At 37.5% G+C, this 21,173-nt stretch overlaps 1 protein-coding gene across 2 annotated transcripts in view; it reads left to right on the forward strand.

The window, feature by feature from the left end:
• Positions 1–21,173, forward strand: part of ANTXR2 (anthrax toxin receptor 2) — a 175,852-nt gene that overhangs the window by 125,334 nt on the left and 29,345 nt on the right. For both annotated transcript variants that reach the window (XM_018571779.1, XM_018571780.1), the window contains one exon: positions 1,458–1,538. In XM_018571779.1, coding sequence (XP_018427281.1) covers positions 1,458–1,538 — 81 coding nt within the window. The remainder of the gene's footprint in view (positions 1–1,457; positions 1,539–21,173) is intronic.

The following is a 21,173-nucleotide window of genomic DNA, read 5'->3' on the forward strand; positions in this document are numbered from 1 at the left end:
CCCCCCCACACTATTGTCATTCCCAGCTATCAAAATGGCAGCTGGGACTTGCTTTTTATCATTTAGCCGGTGTGGGTGTCAAAATACATCCAGTCCTGTGTAAATAACACTTGCAAATAGTCTGCATGTGTCATCGGCTATATACAATGTAACAATTGGTTATCAAGGTCTGATTTTTGTTGTCAATTCAAAGCAATACAAATAAAACACATTATATAAAGCAAAATGTGCCCTGTAAATGTGAATTAACATGTTAATATACTTTATATCATTTTAACAATTTTGTATAAATGTTTTATATTACAAACATACATTTATTACTGTGTACATAATTTGATTGAACTCAAAACACACATTTCTGTTATACATAATTCCTGTTGTAGTTTTTTTTTCTGTGTATAGCTGTCATTTGATCCATAGGAAATTTTGCGGGTTGTTTTTTTTTGTGTAAATCCAGACCTTTTTTTTTGTGAAATACTGAACACTGTCAATCAAAAGTAGACTGATGATCCAAATTTAGGTATTTCCTCACAACCATCAATCAAAGTTAAACTTTCAGAGCAGGTTTCATGCTGGTTGGTGGCTGAGAATAAGTACCACAATTTGATAAAATAATACTTTGATATATAAGGCCCTTAGTGAAGCCTGAATCTTGTTTCATATGGGCCTACAGGATTTTTGGGATTGACAATGTGATACATACTAACAGTGTTATTCACAGAAGGGTGAAGAGTTGGGAGAAGGCAGGAGAAGTGAACAATCTAGGACAACATAGCTGATTTGGAAACATTCTCCACTTCAGCTCACTTTCCAGTTCAGCTATGTTGTCCTAGATTGTTCACTTCTTCTGCCTTCTCCAAACTCTTCACCCTTTAACCCCTTCGTGACGGGAGACGTACACTGTACGTCCAGCCACAAAGGGACCAAATGACTCGTCAGGTACACTGTACGTGACGAGTTATTTGCTGCACTAGAAGGCTGCTAACCGCTGAGAATCAGCGGTTACCATTCAGTAATGGATGTCTAACTATCTAGAGATCCATTACTGAAAGGGTTAACCTTTTTCAGACACCCGATACCTTAATATCGGGTGTCTGAGAGTCACAGCAGAGCGGACACACATGCTGGCTTTTGCCGGCATTCTGACAGCTCGTATAGATCGAGAGATATCTCAAGCTGGCTTTTTTTTTTTTTAATCTTTTGACTTTCAACAATAGATACATAATGTAATGTAATAGACACATAATGTATCTAAGAAGAATCACACAGCAAAAATGTCAAAAGTGTGTCAGTCATTTACGAACAGAAACCAAAAACAAGCTCAGTCATGAAGGGGTTAAATGTTACCTTCACATTTGTTGCGTATCAGTGTTTCATCTTATTTGATATGTTGGTTTTCAACTGCACATTGTTCATTACATTAAGCAAATGATTTTGTACTTCATTCCATTTTAAAGGGTCGACTTGATGCACTTTGGGCCCTGTTACGAAGGCAGTATGATCGTGTTTCTTTGATGCGACCTCAGCAAGGAGATGAGGTATTCAATAATTTCACATAATATTGTACCTAACCTGCAGAATGCAAGATTTGTTTATGTTATGTGAATATTTGTTCTGAAAAACTAAACCAGAACTGATATTTGAATTATAGCAGGAGCATGACGGCTGAGTTTTCTCCTGGCTTCTTTTATGTCTTGGACACTCCAACTGTGAGATGTTCCTGCTATAGTTAGAATAGGAATTTCACTTTTATCTTAAAAATGACAACAAATGCAACAAAATGACAACAAATGCAACAAAATGACAACAAATGGCAATCTACAAACAGATATTTATAGATAATTTTCACTATGGAAAGATGAATCCATCTCCCTTTACTTCTTGGTACACTGGATCAGGGGGAAAAATGTCTTTCTCTAAGATCCTACAACATTTTGCAGTTTACAGATGATATGTCCCAGGAAGGCACTGCTAATAAAGCCTTCCCAGGATGCATTTGTGAGGCCAGGGCTACATCGCCAGTGCCTCACTCAAATAGGAAAGGAAGTTGGCTGACCCCTTTGAAGCTGACACATTAATATCCCATGAAGCTGCTAAGACCTGGGGTGGGCAGCATATTCAGAGAGGAAGGCAGGGGTTTGGAATCTGAGTGAGCCTGGTCCTTATTCACTACAATCAAACATAGCACAGCTCCCCCCCCCCCCCTCCCCCCCCCCCTCCCCACCCACCCATTTTCACCTATGTTCAACCAAAGTCACCAGGTAAGGAGCTCTGGATAAGGTAAATACATTGTTGTTTTATATATATATATATATACGCACACACACACACTTGATATCTGTATTGTGTGTATTGCTGTTCATAGCTGTAACACACTGAAGAAGATAACTAATGATTGTGTATAGATACAGACCTATGCATTGTAAAATGATAAAACCCTCCCTGCCCAAACTATTATTTTTTCTGTTCAGCTAAAACATGCTCTTTGTAGACTTTACAGACTGCTGTTCTGATGCTGTCAGAGCAGCAGGGACAGAGGTGGCATTCTCAGGGTGCTCTACACTTGAAAGAGAGGCTGTGGGATCTGTCATGATTTGGCAGAAGCTAGAAAGAAGCTATCTGGACACATTTCAAATGCCTTGAGTTTTTCATAAGTTTAACACTGATGGATGAAACTTAAAAATGAAATCATTGCCTTTGGAGCATTTCTCACATAAAGACTGTAAGCAACCTGTTTTTTTGTCAGGATTTTCTAGACCAAAAAGGCCTTGTCACTAATTCATTTGATAATGACAACTAATTTCCTGCAGTTTTCTTTTTTCCTTTTAGCTTTTACGAAAAAATTAGACAGGTTGTCAAGCTAGATAAATATGTCAGAAATATGTAACAATGTGCAATAGGCAGAGTATTATTTATTTATAGCAATCATCAATGGGCTGCAGTATTAATTTAAGCTTAACTAGTCTGTATCAAAGGCAAGAGATGCTTCACATTTTCACCCCCCCTCCATTTTCACACTCTCTCCCTCCGCTCTGCTAGTTTTGAGTGTGGCCCAATGTTTGAGAAGGCCGCACACAGTCAAGTCAAAAACCAGGAAAGGGCTTTGATTGTGGATGGAATTCCTAAGAGTCATAAATGTTTAAGCTGGCAAACCGCAAGGTTATGGAAGCTGATACAGGTGCGAGCTAGCAGGTTGCCTCTGACATCTGTTCAGAGCAGAGGCGTGGGTCTTCACCAGCCTGCAGCGAGGCTGCTGGATTGTCAGCAGATGTAGTTAAGAGTGGCAGAACAGTTTTGGTCTCACACTTGCTGCCTGGGGGGCTTAAACACCAAAGGTAAAGAGGGGGTGGACACAGCTGTGCTCCCAAACATGCCTGAGGCACAAATAAAGAGATCTAATATAGTTTGACTCTGTTGTGGTGAGGAGACTAGGACAGAAAGCCACTTCAGAGGCAACTTAACGAAACAACATCTGCCGCCAAGTTTCCAGGGAGTGACAGGGGACAGCAGGTACAGATCGAAGTCCCCACGTAAACAGCCTCCATTAAGCCATGAACTCTTTTGATGGGTTTCCATCAAACAGGCTGGGGTCCGCCGCAGGAGTTGGTATTGTTTTCAAAGCAGTGTTTTGTTATGTGCACTAACAAGGTAATTTATAAATGATGCAATACTAGGAACTTTTGCTTATGAAAAAAAGTGATTGAGACAGAACCGACTATAAAAAAGTAAGAAAGTAATTCAAGAAGCCTGTCATGATTAAAGTCTCTGTAGAGCCATTTTGCATCTGAGGTCACAGTCACCTTCAGGTTATATTACTCCAATGAACTATTCATTGCCTAAATACCCATGCATCAATTGTGATATATTCAATTTTAGAAAAATCAGTTATGTTTCACAGTTTGCCACATATTGTTAAAAAATCACTGGTGTTTTGACCAACAATACTATTACCTACACATAAGGTTACTATCATTGTTTTCCAGTGTCTGTAATACATTATCTTCAGGAGTTGTAAATGCTCAAAATACACCCTATGTATAAGACAGTGTAGATTACATCCAACATATCTGCTATCTTGTGGGGTGTGAGTAGCATCTAACACCACAAAATGTACAGTAGTGAGGTATTTCTGTCACCTAATCAATTGTATCCTTTCAAATCAATAATGCAATTTTTCTTTTGTTGGCTGATGCCAGTCACAGTGTCTAAACAGTAATATGTAGAAATTATTTATTTTGTTCTATGCTACAACAGCATTGTAGCAATTTTGTTTGAGAAGAATAAGAATTATTCTAAAGTTGTAGTCACAAAGCAGACTCTGCAGATTACTTATAGATAAACTGAAAATTCTTCATACAGTTCCATTTTCTTCAGCTCTTGGAATATATTGATGCAGCATGTAGTTATTAGGAAAGCCAATGAAGTTCGACACCCTAGAAAAATATGTACAGGATTACTCAGTCAGTGGTGTCATGAGAAAATTCTGTTTCCTAGGGATTGAGTTTGCACAATCAAACCTCACCTCCTTTCATGCACACATCATATGAATAGTACAGACAGTGCTTTTGCTATATTATACAAAGTGGGTCAAATGTATAACAGTGCAAAGTCTTAAACCCTTCTTATTCAATACAAAAAGTCTACTTTGATGCATTGGTATTAAGGAAGTGATGTAAAGACACTTAATATATGTCTGATTCCCTGTGCTTATACAGTATGCCAAAGGACTGTTGTAGGGGAAGTACATTTTAAGCAGTACTTGATCTGTGTAGGCAGACATTGGATCCAAAATTGTTTCCCAGATGCTATCACTGGCTAGATACATCATTATGCTGCCAGAGAGAACAAGGTCAGTATTTCTGGGTACTGTAGCGATCGGACGGGCCAAGCACACAATGATTTGTAACAGCACACAATTGTGATGCTCTTAGTATCTCTTGAGCTTGACAGAATGCCTGATGTACTTTTAAAAATTATGGTTTGCAAACACTGAAAACTGCAGGGTAATAATCTAGCTGTTAAATTATACTGTACAGGGATAAAATAGTTTTGAAGAAAAGTTTGATCAATGACCAGGGAAAAGTACCAATATGGAACAGTGGTGCACATCCACAAATATGGTCTCAAAATACATACATTTGGATTCCTACAGCTCATAATAAAATAAAAACCATTGGTGTGACACAATAGTGGCATACCACTTGTCACTTGTTCCAGAATTGTCAATTTATCAATGCGTCAATTATTAAATGATCAATTTGACAGATAAAACCATAGGTAACTGAATTGCCTTATAAAAAAGTATCACATCCAAATTACATATTAAATTTAGAGAAAAGAGAATCAGCTCGTACGGACCATAGCGCACTTTAATGGTACTTCAACGACATTGATTAATTAAAATTCCAATATTTTATTAAATCCATAACATTACATCAAACATCATTTTTTTCTAAAAACAATAACATAAGAAATAGTTCAAGAGATGCTCCCACCTACCTATTGGTAATTTATTGTATATCCATAAAGTTATATACATTTAATTTTTACATTCAAAAAGCAAAAAATGGCCTACTGGCGAGAGCAGCAAACCCCTCAACACGAAACATGTTGAGGTGTTTGCTGCTCTTGCCGGTATTAGTGTTATTGTTTTTTACAAAATATTATGTTTAATGTAATGTTATGTATTTAATAAAATATTGGAATTTTAATAATCAATGCCGTTGGAGTAAAGTCCGCTATGGTTCATATGAACTTATTCTCTTATCTCTATAATTAAGATAAAATCAAAGTACAAATCAGTTCTTGACAAAGGATTGTCAACTGTCAACTGTCAATCCATCGGAAGGCAAATAGTTGCTATGTGCAACAAAAAAAATTCCTTTTAGACAATTTTTCGTACATAAGCCTCATTGGGTCAATAAATATTTGGCAGAAATACAGTTTTGGCATAAGGACCATTTAGACCATTACATTTCTTCCCTGCCACTATACAATCATCAAGCATGTATACTTGTGTAATATACAGTGAGCTATGCATTATTCATTTTAAATACAATGATATTGTATACGGTGCAATTTTGGTCGCCAATTCTCAGGAAGGATGTCCTCGAGCTTGAGAGAGTTCAAAGAAGGGCCTCAAAATAAAGGGATAGAAGTCCTGATCTATGTAGACCACCTCCAACAATTAAACCTATTCTCCTTAGAAAGGAGGCAATTACGAGGGGACCTTATTGCAGTCTTCAAAATCATCCATGGGGACAACAATATTCATAACAAGTTGTTTTCACCAAGAATAGTACTGAGAAGAGGTTGGAAGAGAGGAGGTTCAATCTTAGAACCCGCAAGGGGTTTTTCACTGTGCGAGTAGTAAAAATGTGGAATTCCCTTCCACAAGCAGTGGTATCTGTGGATAACGTAGAAAAGTTCAAGAAAATTCTAGATTAGTTTTTCACTCACTAAATATACAAGGCTATGGGTGTTAAATACACATAAATACAAACACACACACATAGGTTGAACTGGATGGACCTAGGTCTTTATTCAACCTCACCTATGTTTCTTTGTTACATTAGAAGTCACAAAGAACTTAAATCATACATAAATGCTAAAGATTAAGCATATTGATAAGGGGTAAATGTCCTAGCTTACTTCTGTGAAAGTGGTTTTCTATTTCATCTTTAAATTTAAAGTATAAGTAAAGGTTTTTTTTTTACATTTGGATAGTTGTGAGGGGTTGGAAACACTGTCATGTTGTTATCACTGTCTGTGTGCCCATTAGCGAGATTCAAGCCCTCTAATTGTTTTGATCACCAGTGATACCAGGAATGAAAGTGAGTGGCAATCCAGAATTTTGATTTGCCACCAGAACAGGAATAGAGGGGAAATCTTCCATTGGGGACGCTTGCTCCCATGGTAACTGTCTAAAAGAGGATTGCTCTATATAAATAAAGGTGTTGCCTTCAGATATACTTTAACATTAAATTTTTGTGACAGTTTAATTTCAAGCAAGGTTTTCATGTATTCAGTTCCCCCTCAATTCTCCTCTGTTTGTTTTTGTTTAAGCTGCAACCTCAAGCCTGGCATCATAGATTATAAGTACTTAATGGAGTTGATAACTACAGGAGTATAGGCTGTTTGCTTAATAAAGTGATTTTTTTCCTTAGTTTAGTAAATCAGGCAAAGCTCTGCTGACTTTAAATCATACAATCATGTGCAAAGGAAAATTCAGTTTTTTTTTAAATTTCCCTTGCATATGATTGGGCATTCTTTGCAAAGTGAATTTTTCCACATTCACTAAGCTAAGTGAAAATTCACTTGCAAAATGAATATTTACTTTCCAAAGTGAACATTCTCCACAGCGTTACTAAATCGACCCCAGTGACTTTTGCCCTCCTAATTACTAACAGCTTTAAGCTCCTGTACTCACACAGACTAGTAATTTCTCAATGGCAGTGACTTGTATTAAAATATCTCATGTTGGTGTACAGTACACACCAGCAATATTTGGAAAGTATCCACCACACAATGGATTCTTGCAATAACCACCAAGATTTATTCGCCTATTGTTGACACTTTAGGAATGTTTAGGGTCATTTTCTCTTTCACAAACTTTTATTAAGTTTTCTAACAAACAGTGATCAAGCACAGGATAAGGGTATAAATCCGCTAATCTAGCAGCGACCACTCCATTGTCAAAAGTATTACCAGCAACATAACTTGAAAAAGACATCCACATCTTCAATGAGTGTAAAATTAAAAGGAAGAAGTTAAGAACAATATTGCAGCTAAGTGCCCTCACAGCTCCACCAAAATCCCAACACTAGGTAGCACCCAATGGTGGATCCGGAGGGAATAATCAAGTAAATCCTGCATTACGCTGGGCCCGACTCTTTGAGGACAATCCCCAGAAGGCCGGGCGAGTATAAAAGTACAAAATGAATTCCCAATAAGGGAAAAGGGAAAAAATAGGACAAAAACTAAAAAAAAGAAGGAACAGAGAAAGAATAAGGCAAAGAAAGGGAAAGAAGCTATAAGGAACAGTACAAAAGGGAAAGGTTCATTATCTCATAGTGCAAAGTAAATGTAAAAAAAAACGTATTTCTAGAGTAAGACACTTACAGAAAAGCAAAAAAGTTGCATGTTATTTCTAAACACTATTGATGCATACATCCATTAAAACCAGCATGTAACACATATCGTTTTATAAGCACTCAGTCTGTTTATAGAACCTACCATGTCCTGTAGAAACATTAGAAACGTTGGACAGTAGGACTACTAATGTAATGATTCTTGTTCTGAACCTGTTATTTAACATTGCTTGGCCTGTAATATTCTTATATCAAAGTACAACGATATACTGTATGTTTGTAATATGTCCGAAGCTGTCAATGTATGTATTCATTGTATAACCATTTCTAATTCAAGCTGCCTAATGCAGAAGTAAATCTAATAAGAGTCTGCCTGCCTGCCTGACACACAGATTAAGTAGACATGTCTACTGCCATTTAACAACCGGACGTATTAAAGGAACCCTAACTAGATAATAAAGATTATAATGCAAGTTTGTGTTAATAATAACAGAAGTCATATAAAGTACCGCAGCCACTTAGAATAAAAAGAAAGCAATGAATTGCATAAAAAAATTAAAGGGATACGTATACCATCAATGCATTGTGTCATCTTTCATGACCATTGCAATGGTAAAAATTGTTATTGTCTTGGATTACTGACGATGACAGAAGTTGACATAGATAAGGATAACTGTTCACACATATATTCCCATAACTTTGAAGTATTATAATAAATTACCTGTCAAAACAACTGGGAATTAAACAATTCAAACCCACAGACAGGCCATGCAAAATCATAACAATTTGTCCAATGAAGTGACTATCCGGAATGCCTTTTTGCTCATTAGTCCATTTTTGGACATGCTGGTTATTCTCAAGTAATGGCAGGCTGAACATGACAATTTAATTAAGCAAGTTCCCTACAAGAAAGACACGACAGCATTAACTGTCTATCATGCCCAGATGTATGAACTAGTCCAGCAGCTCTTAACTAGATTAGTCTCCTTTCCATTAACTGCTGGAAAGTAGGGCAGATGTCCGAGCTGCTGGTTGTAAATTTGATAATGTCTGCTGAGTTAATCTGGAAGCTTTGCTGATGGAGATGGCTGTGGATAACAGGATTAAGGTTTCACAACCATAGTTTTCATCACCCACGGGAGAGGGCTCAGGGGGGTGCAGACTGACTTGTGTTGTTAATCTTGATTGTCAAGAGATTTTAATCTATTGTACTAATTAGGTGTCATTCACACACATCTGATGCTCTTATGATTTACAGAAAAAAAAGGAAAACTTATTTCCCCTTTTCAAACTGCATAACAAATATAATTATGTATAGGTAATGAATATGGCACTCTTATATGTGCCATATGTAGCAAGTGTTGTAGTTTCAATTAAATGTTTGTCCAAAATTCAGATGAAATAAGCACTGAAACGATCATGTTATATTAACAAGTCTTTCATTTAAAATAATGACTTGGAGTCAGTCTAACATATGCCTAGGATCACTGTCAGCCCCAGGGATAAGAATTAATAGCCTTTAGGTTAGAAATAATAGCTTACTTGATAGTAACTTAACATTACTTTAGAAACTCAGTTTGTTGATGGAACAACTAGAAAATATATTATTTTCAAATCCATCTCCAGCATAGATATTATTATAACTGTTTTATATTTCAAAATTAGGAGAGTTTATTCATTGAACGTTTACTAAAAACTGTAACCATTTCTGATTGGAAACTACAGCTTTCATATACTGTATATATTAAAGAACTCCATGTTTTAGAAAGGTTAACCCTTGCAGTGGGGCTACCCCTGCACTGCAATGTTTAACTGCTCATTTTTTCTCTAGGGGCTCAAATAAAGTTATACTCACCTGATCTTTGGTCCTGTGGCAGTGACTGCTCACTTCTCTTCTCCCCCACTCTGGCTGTGGCTATTTCCAAGGTGAATGGACGGTATTAGATGTGATTTCATCAGCGGGGCTTAGATATCCAGAGCACGGGGGAAAGAGGCTGCAGTGGTTTAGCAGCCAGATGGGACTGAGGATCGGGTGAGTATATCTTCTATATTTTCATCCCTAGACCAAAGTGAGCAGTAAACCCTTGCAGTGTGGGGGTATCCCCCTTGCAAGTGTTAATTTTTCTAAAACCTGGAGTTCTTTACAACTGAAAAGATACAAAAACACAACTTAATGCAGTTCTGTATTAATTAAATACATCATCAAAGATCCCATTATTTCAATAATTAGTATAGTTTTATATAGTATATTGTTGTATAGTATAGAATTTTACAGCACTGTGTAGTATAGTATTGCACCGTATAGTATGTTATAGTATAGTGTAGTATAATATTGTACACTGTATAGTGTAGTATAATATTGTATAGTATAGTACGGTATACTATAATATTGTATAGTTTTGTATTGTATAGCATTGTATGCAACATTGTAAGTACCTGAATTTGACTTGGTATCAGCCTTTTGCAGTCCCTGTATTATTTATATTATTATTGTACAGGATTTGTATAGTGCCGATATTTTGCACACTGCTTTACAATATAAAGGAAGACAGTACAGTTACAATACAATTCACTACAAGAAGGATAGAAGGGCTCTGCAGAGTTCTAAGTGCAGGAGGGAGAAGCAGCACAATGAACCAATCAGTTGTGCTGCAAGAAATGTTGATAGGAGGAAAGAGCAAAGTAAAAGATAGATGAGCCCATCAGAGTGATGTTTTTCCATTCACTGTACAGTCACAAATTGGGAAAGGATAAGACTTGTTTGCGTTAATGAATTGCACCAGAGAAAAAGCAGGCCTTCTGTCCTGCTAAACAGGGTTGTGTTATATGGCAGAGCTGTGTACATCTCAGGACTGAATGGACAGGAATACTAAATTCATGTAAATTCATGTGCATACTTGGCTCTTTGCCTGGACTTCAGCTTTAAGACTTAAAGTAGCATTAAGGTCTTGGCGTTTTTTATCTTAATGCATTCTCTGCATTAAGGTAAAAACAGCCCAGCACCTTTTTTCTACCCCAGTCCCCCCCACACTTACCTGTCAACTGCGCTCGTCCCCGCCGCCAGTCCTGAAGCGATTCTCCATACCCCGAACTTCCGGGTTGCGGGGGAGGATACTGATGGCAGAGGAGTCATAGGCTCCTTCTGCCATCGATCAATGAGGGTAGGGGAGTGGCCTGCCACAGGGCTGTGTGTGTCTATGGATGCACACGAGCGCGCACTGGTGCCTCTATTAGAACGATGGTGGCACCCGTGCAGGGGGCGGGGGGAAGAGCATGGCAGGGACACACTAGAAAACGAGGAAAGAAGTACTTTTAAAGAAAAAACGCGACATCCTCCAGCCAAAACAATTTGGCTTTAATATCACTGTAATGTGTTGAGCTGTTATTAAAAAAGAAAGATAGGTGTTAGAAATAAAATGTTCAGCATTGGTTTTGACTGTTCTTAGCATTCCAGTGAAAAATACATTTATAAACAAATGTTGTCCAGCAGTGGTTACAACTACATCAATGAGTTATCCAAACAGGACCTATATTGCCTTTCTTTTCAGCTGAAGAAAGTTGACCAGCCTGTTCCAGCTAACTAGCCAGAAAGATCTAAGAGGGTTTAGAGCTTTGTCATAAACTGTACTTCTGCCATTAAAAGGCTTTTCCAGGTTTCTGCTTGAAAGCCCCTTAAACACATCAATACAAACAAAGCTGGGTAAATAATATATGTGGATTATAAACCCATCTTTTAATGATTGCAGCATATTTATTGAAAGGGATTATAGTGCTATAGAGTGGTATTGCAAGAAACATTTTCATTTTCATTATTGGTTGAACAAAAGAACCTTCTAAAAAGGTACGCATTAAAACACCAAATAGGTTATGTAAGATTTAAGGCTGTCTAATAATATTTATATTAGTGCATAGGGTATACTTCAGTCGCTTAAAGACTTTAATAGCCACCAGTGTGTTCTGATTAAGTGACCTCAGCTCCCCTTGGCAGATCGACAGTGATCATATGTGCTTGATGAAATCACTGGAGCATTTTATTAGCCAGGTTGGCAACTGTCAGAGTTTTGGGATACATACCAACTTCAGCACATTCAGAGTGAAAAATGCTTATTGGCAGTCCTTGTGATACTATGAGAGGATGGCTTATATGGAAATAACACAGTCATAGCCCAGCAAATGGAGGTGCAAAAATCTCAGGTTAATCGTAATGGCTAAATATCCTTAAACTTCTTTTGTTTTCTGAAGGATCAAGTTGCAAACAAATGAAGATCTTTATTTGTGGACAAAAGCTTAAAAGAATTTCTATTCTTAGTTGTTTTTCACACATTAAAAAATTTAATATTCTGACATTTTGGGAAAATATGGTGATAATTTTAATATTATGAACCCCATGTGAATGTTGTTATAAGGATATTACTTGATTTTGCAATTTTGGAGAACATGATTTAGGTCAAATATAGTTCGCCTGCAACTACTATGCTGTAACTAGTCCAACATTATCAATCACTTTGCCAGTACATATAATTCTAAATGTGGCAAAAGGGAAACTTGAATTAACATTTTCAAACTATTTGCCAGGAATTTGTATTACGTTTCTAAAAGTGCAAAGTAGACTAAAAGTGAAGAAAAAGAACTTATGCTTTCGAGAGCAAATGTTGCATAACAATAGGCTTTCAGAACTGTATAAAATCTTAAAAGTGTCATCAATCTCCACCGTAGGCTGATGCATGCAACTAAAAGGTACAAAGTACAGCTGCTCATTTTAGCATAACTACTGAACCAAGGTACCTTTTCTGCAATAACAAACACATTTATTTATTTATTTATCTACACTCGAAATAAGAAAATAAAAGGAGAAATATAATAAGGGTTGGATCCATATCAAGCCTTTATATTCACATTATGTATGACATAGTTAATGTGAGGTAATGCATAGTTATTAAATTAATCCATGCTTTTCAAGTGATTACTGACACAAAAGCAGTGTTTCTCTCCTTGGCGGCCGGGAGCGGGAGACTCCCGGAGCGCCCGGGAGAGTTTGCTGTCTGGAGATCAGTGTCCCTGGTCAGCTTCCCTGAGCTTCCTGTCCTGTACAAGATCACAAAGGAAAACGCAGACTTTAGCAACTATTCATCTACTAGCTTGGAGGAGGGAGCATATGGGGCCAGTGGGAAGGGAAGTAGCTTGATTTGCCATGTCTATGGGGTTTATTCACAAAGCTGCCGAAGGATCTAGCTGTAGCTACAGCTGATCCTTCGGCTAGCTTCGGCCCCTGGACCCCTTCGGTTCAGTCGAACCGAAGGGCTGCTTTACGGGCTATTCACTATGTACAGCTCCCGAAGTTGGCCAAGCGGCTCAGTCGAGCCGAAGGCATATGTCTCGGCTCGACTGAGCCGCGCTGAAAGCCGAAGCTGGCCGAATGGCAGGCCATTGGCCGGCCAACAGCCTGGTTCTGACAGCTGGGCGGAGCCAGCCATCATCTCACGGCTGGCTCCGGCCACTTGCAGAGAGATCAGCGTCCCTGGTTACCAGCTAACCAGGGACGCTGTCATTACACATTGAGAGCGGCCTCTCCGTGTTCGCAGTGTGTAATGTTAGATGGTAATCCTGGTTACCTGGTAACCAGGAACGCATCTGTCATTCCTCACCGGACGCTCTGGGAGTCTAATAGGCTCCCAGCCGCCCGGGAGAGAAAAACACTCGCTTACAGAAAGGTTCACTCTGCTCGATCGAGCAGAGTAAACCTTTCCCTGCTCGGTTTAGCATAGGAAAACATAGCTAGATTCCTATTGGCTATTTCAATTTGTAATAGCCAATAGCAAACTACCTATTGCACCCGCCCACTGCTGCTGTCAATCAGCAGAGGGGAACCTGCAGTTCTCCTAAAACAGGAAGTCAGGACCAGTGCTCAGGGGATCAGCTGATTTTGCAGGAAACTAAAACTTTTAAACATGAAGGAGCAGCATCTATTGTAAGTGATTACATCAGCATTTGAAATAGCTTAAAATTCTTTTGACTTTAATATCACTTTAATGTCATGCTGCCATAGTAGCATAAATGCAGTGGTGGGCAAAGGATGGTTTGCACATTAACATAATGAAATGCTTGAGCCATTGACTATGTGTTGCTCCGATAAAATGACTTTCTTGCAAACCTCACAATCTAGCAAGAACTAACTGCTCATGAGTAGCTAGGTATGTTAACATCAGAGAGAATAATACAGACCATGTGACCTATGGCAAACGTTACATGAATATAGACTGCATTAAATATATCTAAATACACAACTTTTTTAGGTTTTGGATACAGAAGGGCTAAAGCTTTTTTCTGCCTGTGCTCAGTGCTGTGGAGATTCACCATTTTTATTTATCTCGCTTACTATTGTCACCAGGACAGAAAGACAAGAGAGTTCCAGAACGAGAATAGAGGGAAGCATACTAACAGCAGACTAACTTAACAACCAATACGGTTAAATGGTAAACATGTGTTATGCCATATAATTTTCCAATCAGGACACATGTTTTTGTGACTACTATCTAGGGATTTTCTCTGACTTTGGAGAGATTTCCTAACACTCTCTGGGAGGGAATATGAAGAGAAATCTCCCCAAGAAGACAAACAGACATTATGAAAATAACAGGAGTTTTAACCATTTCCTCTTCTATCGAAAACTAATATAAAAGAGTTGCTTTGGATGCACTTTAAAAAATATATTGAACAATAGAGCTGACTGATAGTTTATATATTTTTTCCTGACAGTTCAACTTTTTTTATTTAAAGGGGCCATTATAATTTTCCATACAATAGCTCTGCTTTGAAGGATAACTGAACCTTCACTTTCATAAATCCAGGATGGTGGGTTACCTTTACTTAGAATAAGTCCACTTTCAAGCAGGGGTCAGACTCCTGGCTCTGTTCCTGACCACCGTTAGATGGTATTGTTGGAAGATAGGACACCTGTGTTGCAGTGACGTGCTGTGCCTTCTGTGCTGGGTGAGGCATCCCCCAGCCCACCTAAGCTCTGTCCCGTCCCAGCTCCGCCCCTCATCTTGTTGAAGTCCCACCCCAGCTAGGTAACCAAGCTGTGTGGGGAGGAAGGGAGTAGACAGGGAGCAGCCTCCCTGTCCCTCGCTTGCTGGTCACTGGTGAGGCATCAAGATCGATGTCCTCACTGTTTTTTTTTTCACCGCTTTGATTGGACAGCTTTGACCAATGGCGCTTTGCCATTGGTCCAAGCCATCCACAGAGTTCACGCCTCTAACACAGAGTAGAGGCTGTGACACCTCTTGCCTCACCAAGTTAGGTTACATAGGCAGTGGGGAAGCCCGCTGCTGTGTAACCTAACTACCTGTCAAAAGCTGGATGCAGCGACGCCTGTAATTAACAGGCAGCTCTCCATCCATGACAGGTTACACAGTGGGGAGGCTTTCCCTGCTGTGTAACCTGTAACAAGACGATCTTAATGGAGAAAAAGCTGTCAGCTTCAGACTTGTAGCTGACAGCTTTTTCTTCCATAATACTAGTTGAGGCTCTGCCTCCCCTGACCGCACATCCCTGCTGTGTTGATATTGACTGAATGAACAAACCAGTAGAAAAATCATCTCCTTAGTTCCCACTGTAGAAACAATACACCTTGTTTTGTTTTGATAAAGTTACATAAAGAATTACTATTCTTACCTGCCTAGGAGTGTGTAGTAAATATTTTAGTGAATCTGCCAGTTTCAGGGCAAGATCTCGGGGTTGTAGCACAGACTGTATTGTAATTTTAAAAAAAACAATAAAACACCAGTGTAATATTTGTGTGGGGGTCTATTATGGACTGTAATAGGCATAGACCATATAGGTAGGTACAACATGCAAATTACATTTGGAGAATTGTTAAAAATGATAACATCAGCAAAATGTTTTTCTTATGAGTACACCTATACAGATTGGAGTACTAGTCAAAGAATCAGTTTTTTTCCCCCTCTTAATTTTCAAAACAAGAGATGGTATTGGAGCTGATAACAGCATACTAACTTAACAACCAATACAGTTAAATGGTAAACATGTGTTATGCCATATAATTAAAAACAAGGAGATAATCATTTAGTTATTAGCACAATAAATGTAGCATTCTGCAGTGGTGGCTGCCAATCATTGGTTAAATCACTCTGTAGAGTTTAGCTTTTCCTATGTAGCCCTGGCCTACATATACTTTTTTTCATGTACCTACGGCTTTTTGATTTCTTAGGGCTCAACTACACCTAAAATATGAATGGCCAACCATAGGGATTCATTAGTTGCCATAAAATTTTGTCAGTAGAAGCAATTGTGGACAAAGAGTTAAATCTAATGCTCACAAGCGATTAAAATCTCATGTGTATTTGAGCCCTCACAGTGGAACCTTTTTTTAATCCAAAAAGACACTCTCCAGCTCATAAAGATAATTGATGACTCATTATAATAAATAAGCTCTAGGGCATATTGAGTAGCTAATTTATGCTGCATAACCCTGAATGAACAATCCTCTACATTTTCACCCAGGAAAGGCATGTTTTACCATTTTAAATATCATAAACAAACTCGTAACAGTTATTTTTTAACAACAAATGCTTCATAAAAAAGAATGCTGTACTAGCTATTAATGTTCCTGTTATATATAACAATAAATGGTGTGCTAATTGTTTTTAATTATCTACAGTGAATTTGCCTTTAGACATTGTAGCCTAAATGCAATAAAATTAATAATGTATATTTATGTATCTTATTACGCAAATTAATTTATAATATAATTCCATCTTATGGTCAGGTTATATGTTAGTTTGCGTTTATTTGCAGCCTTTGTATGAGAGTTTGTTTAGTTGTGTTATTTATTTTTGTGTAAAAACTGTGTTTTCAAATATAACTTAAATGGTTGATGCCCACCACAAACCAGTTTTAGCAATGTGAATATGAAAAGAAATTGTGAGCACTTTTTGTTATTTGTGGCTTTGAGTAGAATGAAATGCATATCAAGCATACAGTTTACTCAAAAAGACTCCCTTTTCTTATGTCGCAAATATTTATAAATTAGGAATAAATACTCATTCTTACCCTCAATATGCATGCCATTATTTAAGCATTTAGGCTTATTTCTCTAGAACATATTTTCAAAAAATTAATAACAAGTAAATGAAAAAAAAGGCATGTCAAGATTCCTTTTTTAGGTACTTTTGTGTTTCCTTCCTTCTCAGAACCAGCAAAAGCATATAAATCCTGCTTATAGCTGGGTTAATTTAGAGCAATTTCAGTGCTTCAGCCCAAATATCATTCTTCTATTTTGTGAACTGTCACCCTGTTAGATTTATTGTTTTCCTTTTCTTCTTCTGGAAATAACCATATAAATCTTATAAGCCGTTTATTAGGAACATTAAAAAGTGAGAATCTAAGATGAGGATGTAAGGTAAAGTCTGTAGTTTTTTGTTTTTTTTTAAATATCATGCTTTAGATCTCAGAACAAACATGGACATAATAGTATGTGATGCAGTTGCACTAAATGTTGATGTCTTCCCATATCGTAGCAGAAGGCCCATAACAGAGTGACAGAGGCAGTAATTAAGGGATAGAAGTGCTGGGCAGCAGGATTCCAAGGGTTACAGTGTCTGCAGAGAAAAGAGTGATAGAGAATGAAAGCAGTGATGGCTTCTGACGTCTCTGTGGGCATGATGTAAACACAAACTAATGAAGGTTAAAAAAGCTGACTGCAAAAATTTTGTGGGTGTGATCAAAGAAAAATGTGTGATTGTTTATATATATATATATATTATATATAGCTCTCATCACATTAGCAGATACCTACTACATTTTAAAATCAGAAGTCTCTGTACAGGTATAAGTACAAAGAAATAAAAAAGGTAAAATAAAAATAGAAAAGTTATTCTGAGAACTGAGTAATTAACTAGGTAACTAAACCTTACATATTACAGAATAATAATAAAAAAATCTCTATTAATTATCGTGTCTGTCCTAATTTAATTTTCCAAACATACAAACCACTAACAAATTTGCACATATTATTTTGCCGTTTTGGCTCACTAATGATCTCCTGCTAGAGGTTTTAACAAACATTTGTGAAGCTTTCACTGGTGACTTTTTCCATGCCCGTTATGTAGTCTCAAGACATAAAGGATGATTGCTTAGATCGCTCATAAGAACAGTTATTAGTATTCATGGAGACTGTACCACCTGCATGAGCACGATGCTGTGTCCAGTCATACTTCCTGCGAGACAGGACGGTAGCAGGTGGGGTCAGCCCACCCGGGAAGAGGACAGCTGTTAGAGCCTACTCCAGCTTTTGTCAGCATTAATGACCTGCAACTGACACCTCATTGTAGACATTCTTGTTGAATTAAATCTGAATAATTACTACCTGTCAGCCTCTATTTACAGTAGCAGACTTTCCAAAAAGCCATTGCAGTAGCAAAAGTGACAAAGAAAAAGTGAAGTCTTACTCTGCTTTCTTCTTTTCTGCTATTTGATTTATTTAATGTAATGCCGAATTATATCTCAGGCTGGCATGACAGAAAATAAAAACTGCCACCATGTCGAGAGATGATGATTCATTTAGACTAGATCACAGAGGTGAAAAGAAGCAAGTACTATAGCGAGAATATATGGATAATGACTTGTAATGCTTTAAGTAGAATTATAGACTTTTCAGCATTTTTAAGATATACATATACATCTTTTATTATCATTTTTTCAAACCTTTTTGATTTGTATAGTTTGCAATTATATATGTACATGGGGCAGCCATATTTGCTTAGTACACCCTCAGACTCTTCTTGCTGCTGTTCAGTACTATGCATTGGGGTTGGTTTACTGAACGAATAGAAACTTTTCACTTAGCAAACTGAATGTAAACTTTGCAAAGTCAACGATCACTAGGCAGAGCAAATAAGAGGAAGCTGTGTTTATTTCAAACCACCAATCTTGTGTTCTTTTATTTCCCTCACACATGATGCAGATTGGCCTATGCTTCTCTTTTTTGCCTTCCTCTGGATCCGTTTTATAAAACGTACATACACAGTGGTGGAATTTAGATGGACCTGTGTCTTTCTTCAACCTTATCTACTATGTAACTAAATAACTATGATTGGGTTTCCAAAATCAACACTGGTATGCTTTATTTACTATCAGTCACATTGCTAAGTGAACAATCCACTTATTTGGTAAACAGAACGCAATTTCTATGCTTTTATACTTTTCACATTGAAGTCTATGGGGTTCATTTATTCAAAGGGTTGATTTATTTAAAAGGAATAGTGAATGGTAATTTTGAAAAATAATTATTCACTTACCCTATTGAGTAAGGTTAGATTGTATTAACTTCAATTGTCCAATTATGTGGAAGCAAAAATTATCAATATTTCTATTTATTTCTTGTGCGCTTGATTGGGTATTCCAAGTGACTATAACTTCATCTTATTAACTAAACTTACAGGGCTATTCACAAAAGGGAGACGAGTTTGGAGAAGGCAGGAGAAGTGAGCAATCTAGGCCAAAATTGATGTTTTGGAAAAATTCTCCAATTCAGCTCACTTTCCAGTTCAGCTATGTTGTCCTAGATTGTTCACTTCTCCTGTCTTCCCCAAACTCTTCACCCTTTTTTGAATAACTCTGTAAGTGAACATTTACTTTGCTTTGCTAAGCAAAGGTTCCCTGCTTTTTCGGTAATGGGCTTTATTGAAAAGAATGCCCTCCCTGGTATTTGTCTTAGGAGTTGTTAAGCAGATAGGCAAAGTAATTGTAGTAGCTTACAATAACCTGCCTAAAAATGGTAAGTTAGAAATCTCTGAGTTCAGTAATAAAAATTTAGAACAGTAAGCATTTGAACATGTGAAAGTCCCAATAAAATATTTTGTAGGTGAACACTACAATAATAACTCAAAATGTTTGCTAATTGCTCGTTTCCTTTTAAACCTGGGGTTGCTAAAAAAATATATATAGTAGTGTACATTAAATAAACGTACACAGTACAGTGTGCATTGGCTTAGCTGCATTTCCTACTATGCATTCAAATAATGTGTCTTTTATGTCATAGATTTTGCAGTGCACCATAAAATCTGACAATCAGTGCTTTTACCTAACATAAATCTGTGTGTGGGCAAGTATAATGCAGGATTTCCAGCTCCAGAAATAACCGTCTGAGCATTAAATCAGTAACAAGTTGACATGGAAATACAGTCATAATTGGTAATTCATTGAAATTTTCCAGATGCCTCAGTTAGCTAAACGTTATCATTTTTGCAAACATAGTGTATGTAAATAAAATATCTTAAACATCTGATCTGTTAGACGTATGTGCAAATAACATAGAGCCCACAGCCTCCCTGTAACTACTGCAAAAATATGTTGCTTAAAGCTAAACTCTAGGCAGATAGAAAAGACACACATTAATGCAGGTACCAGAACTGGAGTGTAAGAGGAAGTAACAGTGCAAGGAGTTAATCCTATCATCCTGATAGGAGGAGAGAGCAAAGTGACAGATGAGCTCATTACTGTGCTGCTTTTACTTTCACAAGCTGAGTCATGTTCAGAATGACTGGGGCTCAAAGGGAGCGGGTTAAATTATGCAGCCCAACAGACTTCTGATGGACATCTAGCACTAAAAAAAAAAGTACTGTGGGGGAAAATCTCTGGATTAGGGCTGAATATTGCAACAAACACTGGTTTTGTTATTTTATCATTTAAAGTGCCATTTGTTTTTATCTTGCATTCTTTGACTGGAGTTCTGCTTTAAATATAGAAGCATAACAAGGTGAAGCACGTGTAATTGAGCAGTGTTAGGAGTAAACAAGCTTTTAAAGGCTTCAAAAGTTCTGAGACATTACTTTTGACAAAGGAATATTCCAAACAAAATCCTCCCAGTATCTTTAATTGCAGAAGAAAGCTTCCATGCCACAGTGTGACAGCTCTTAGGCTTGATGATTGAGAGAAAGGGGAAATAATCGCATAGTAGACAGCACCAAGTACCTCACTACTGCATGTGAACAATGTGGCAAGGAACATGGGGGATAGGCTTTTAAGTGATGCTTTGCCTTTTTTTTGTAACATACAGGTTTG

Source organism: Nanorana parkeri, unplaced genomic scaffold (assembly GCF_000935625.1).
Source record: "Nanorana parkeri isolate BGI_ZX_2015 unplaced genomic scaffold, ASM93562v1 scaffold1836, whole genome shotgun sequence".
Classification (NCBI taxonomy): Eukaryota; Metazoa; Chordata; class Amphibia; order Anura; family Dicroglossidae; genus Nanorana; species Nanorana parkeri.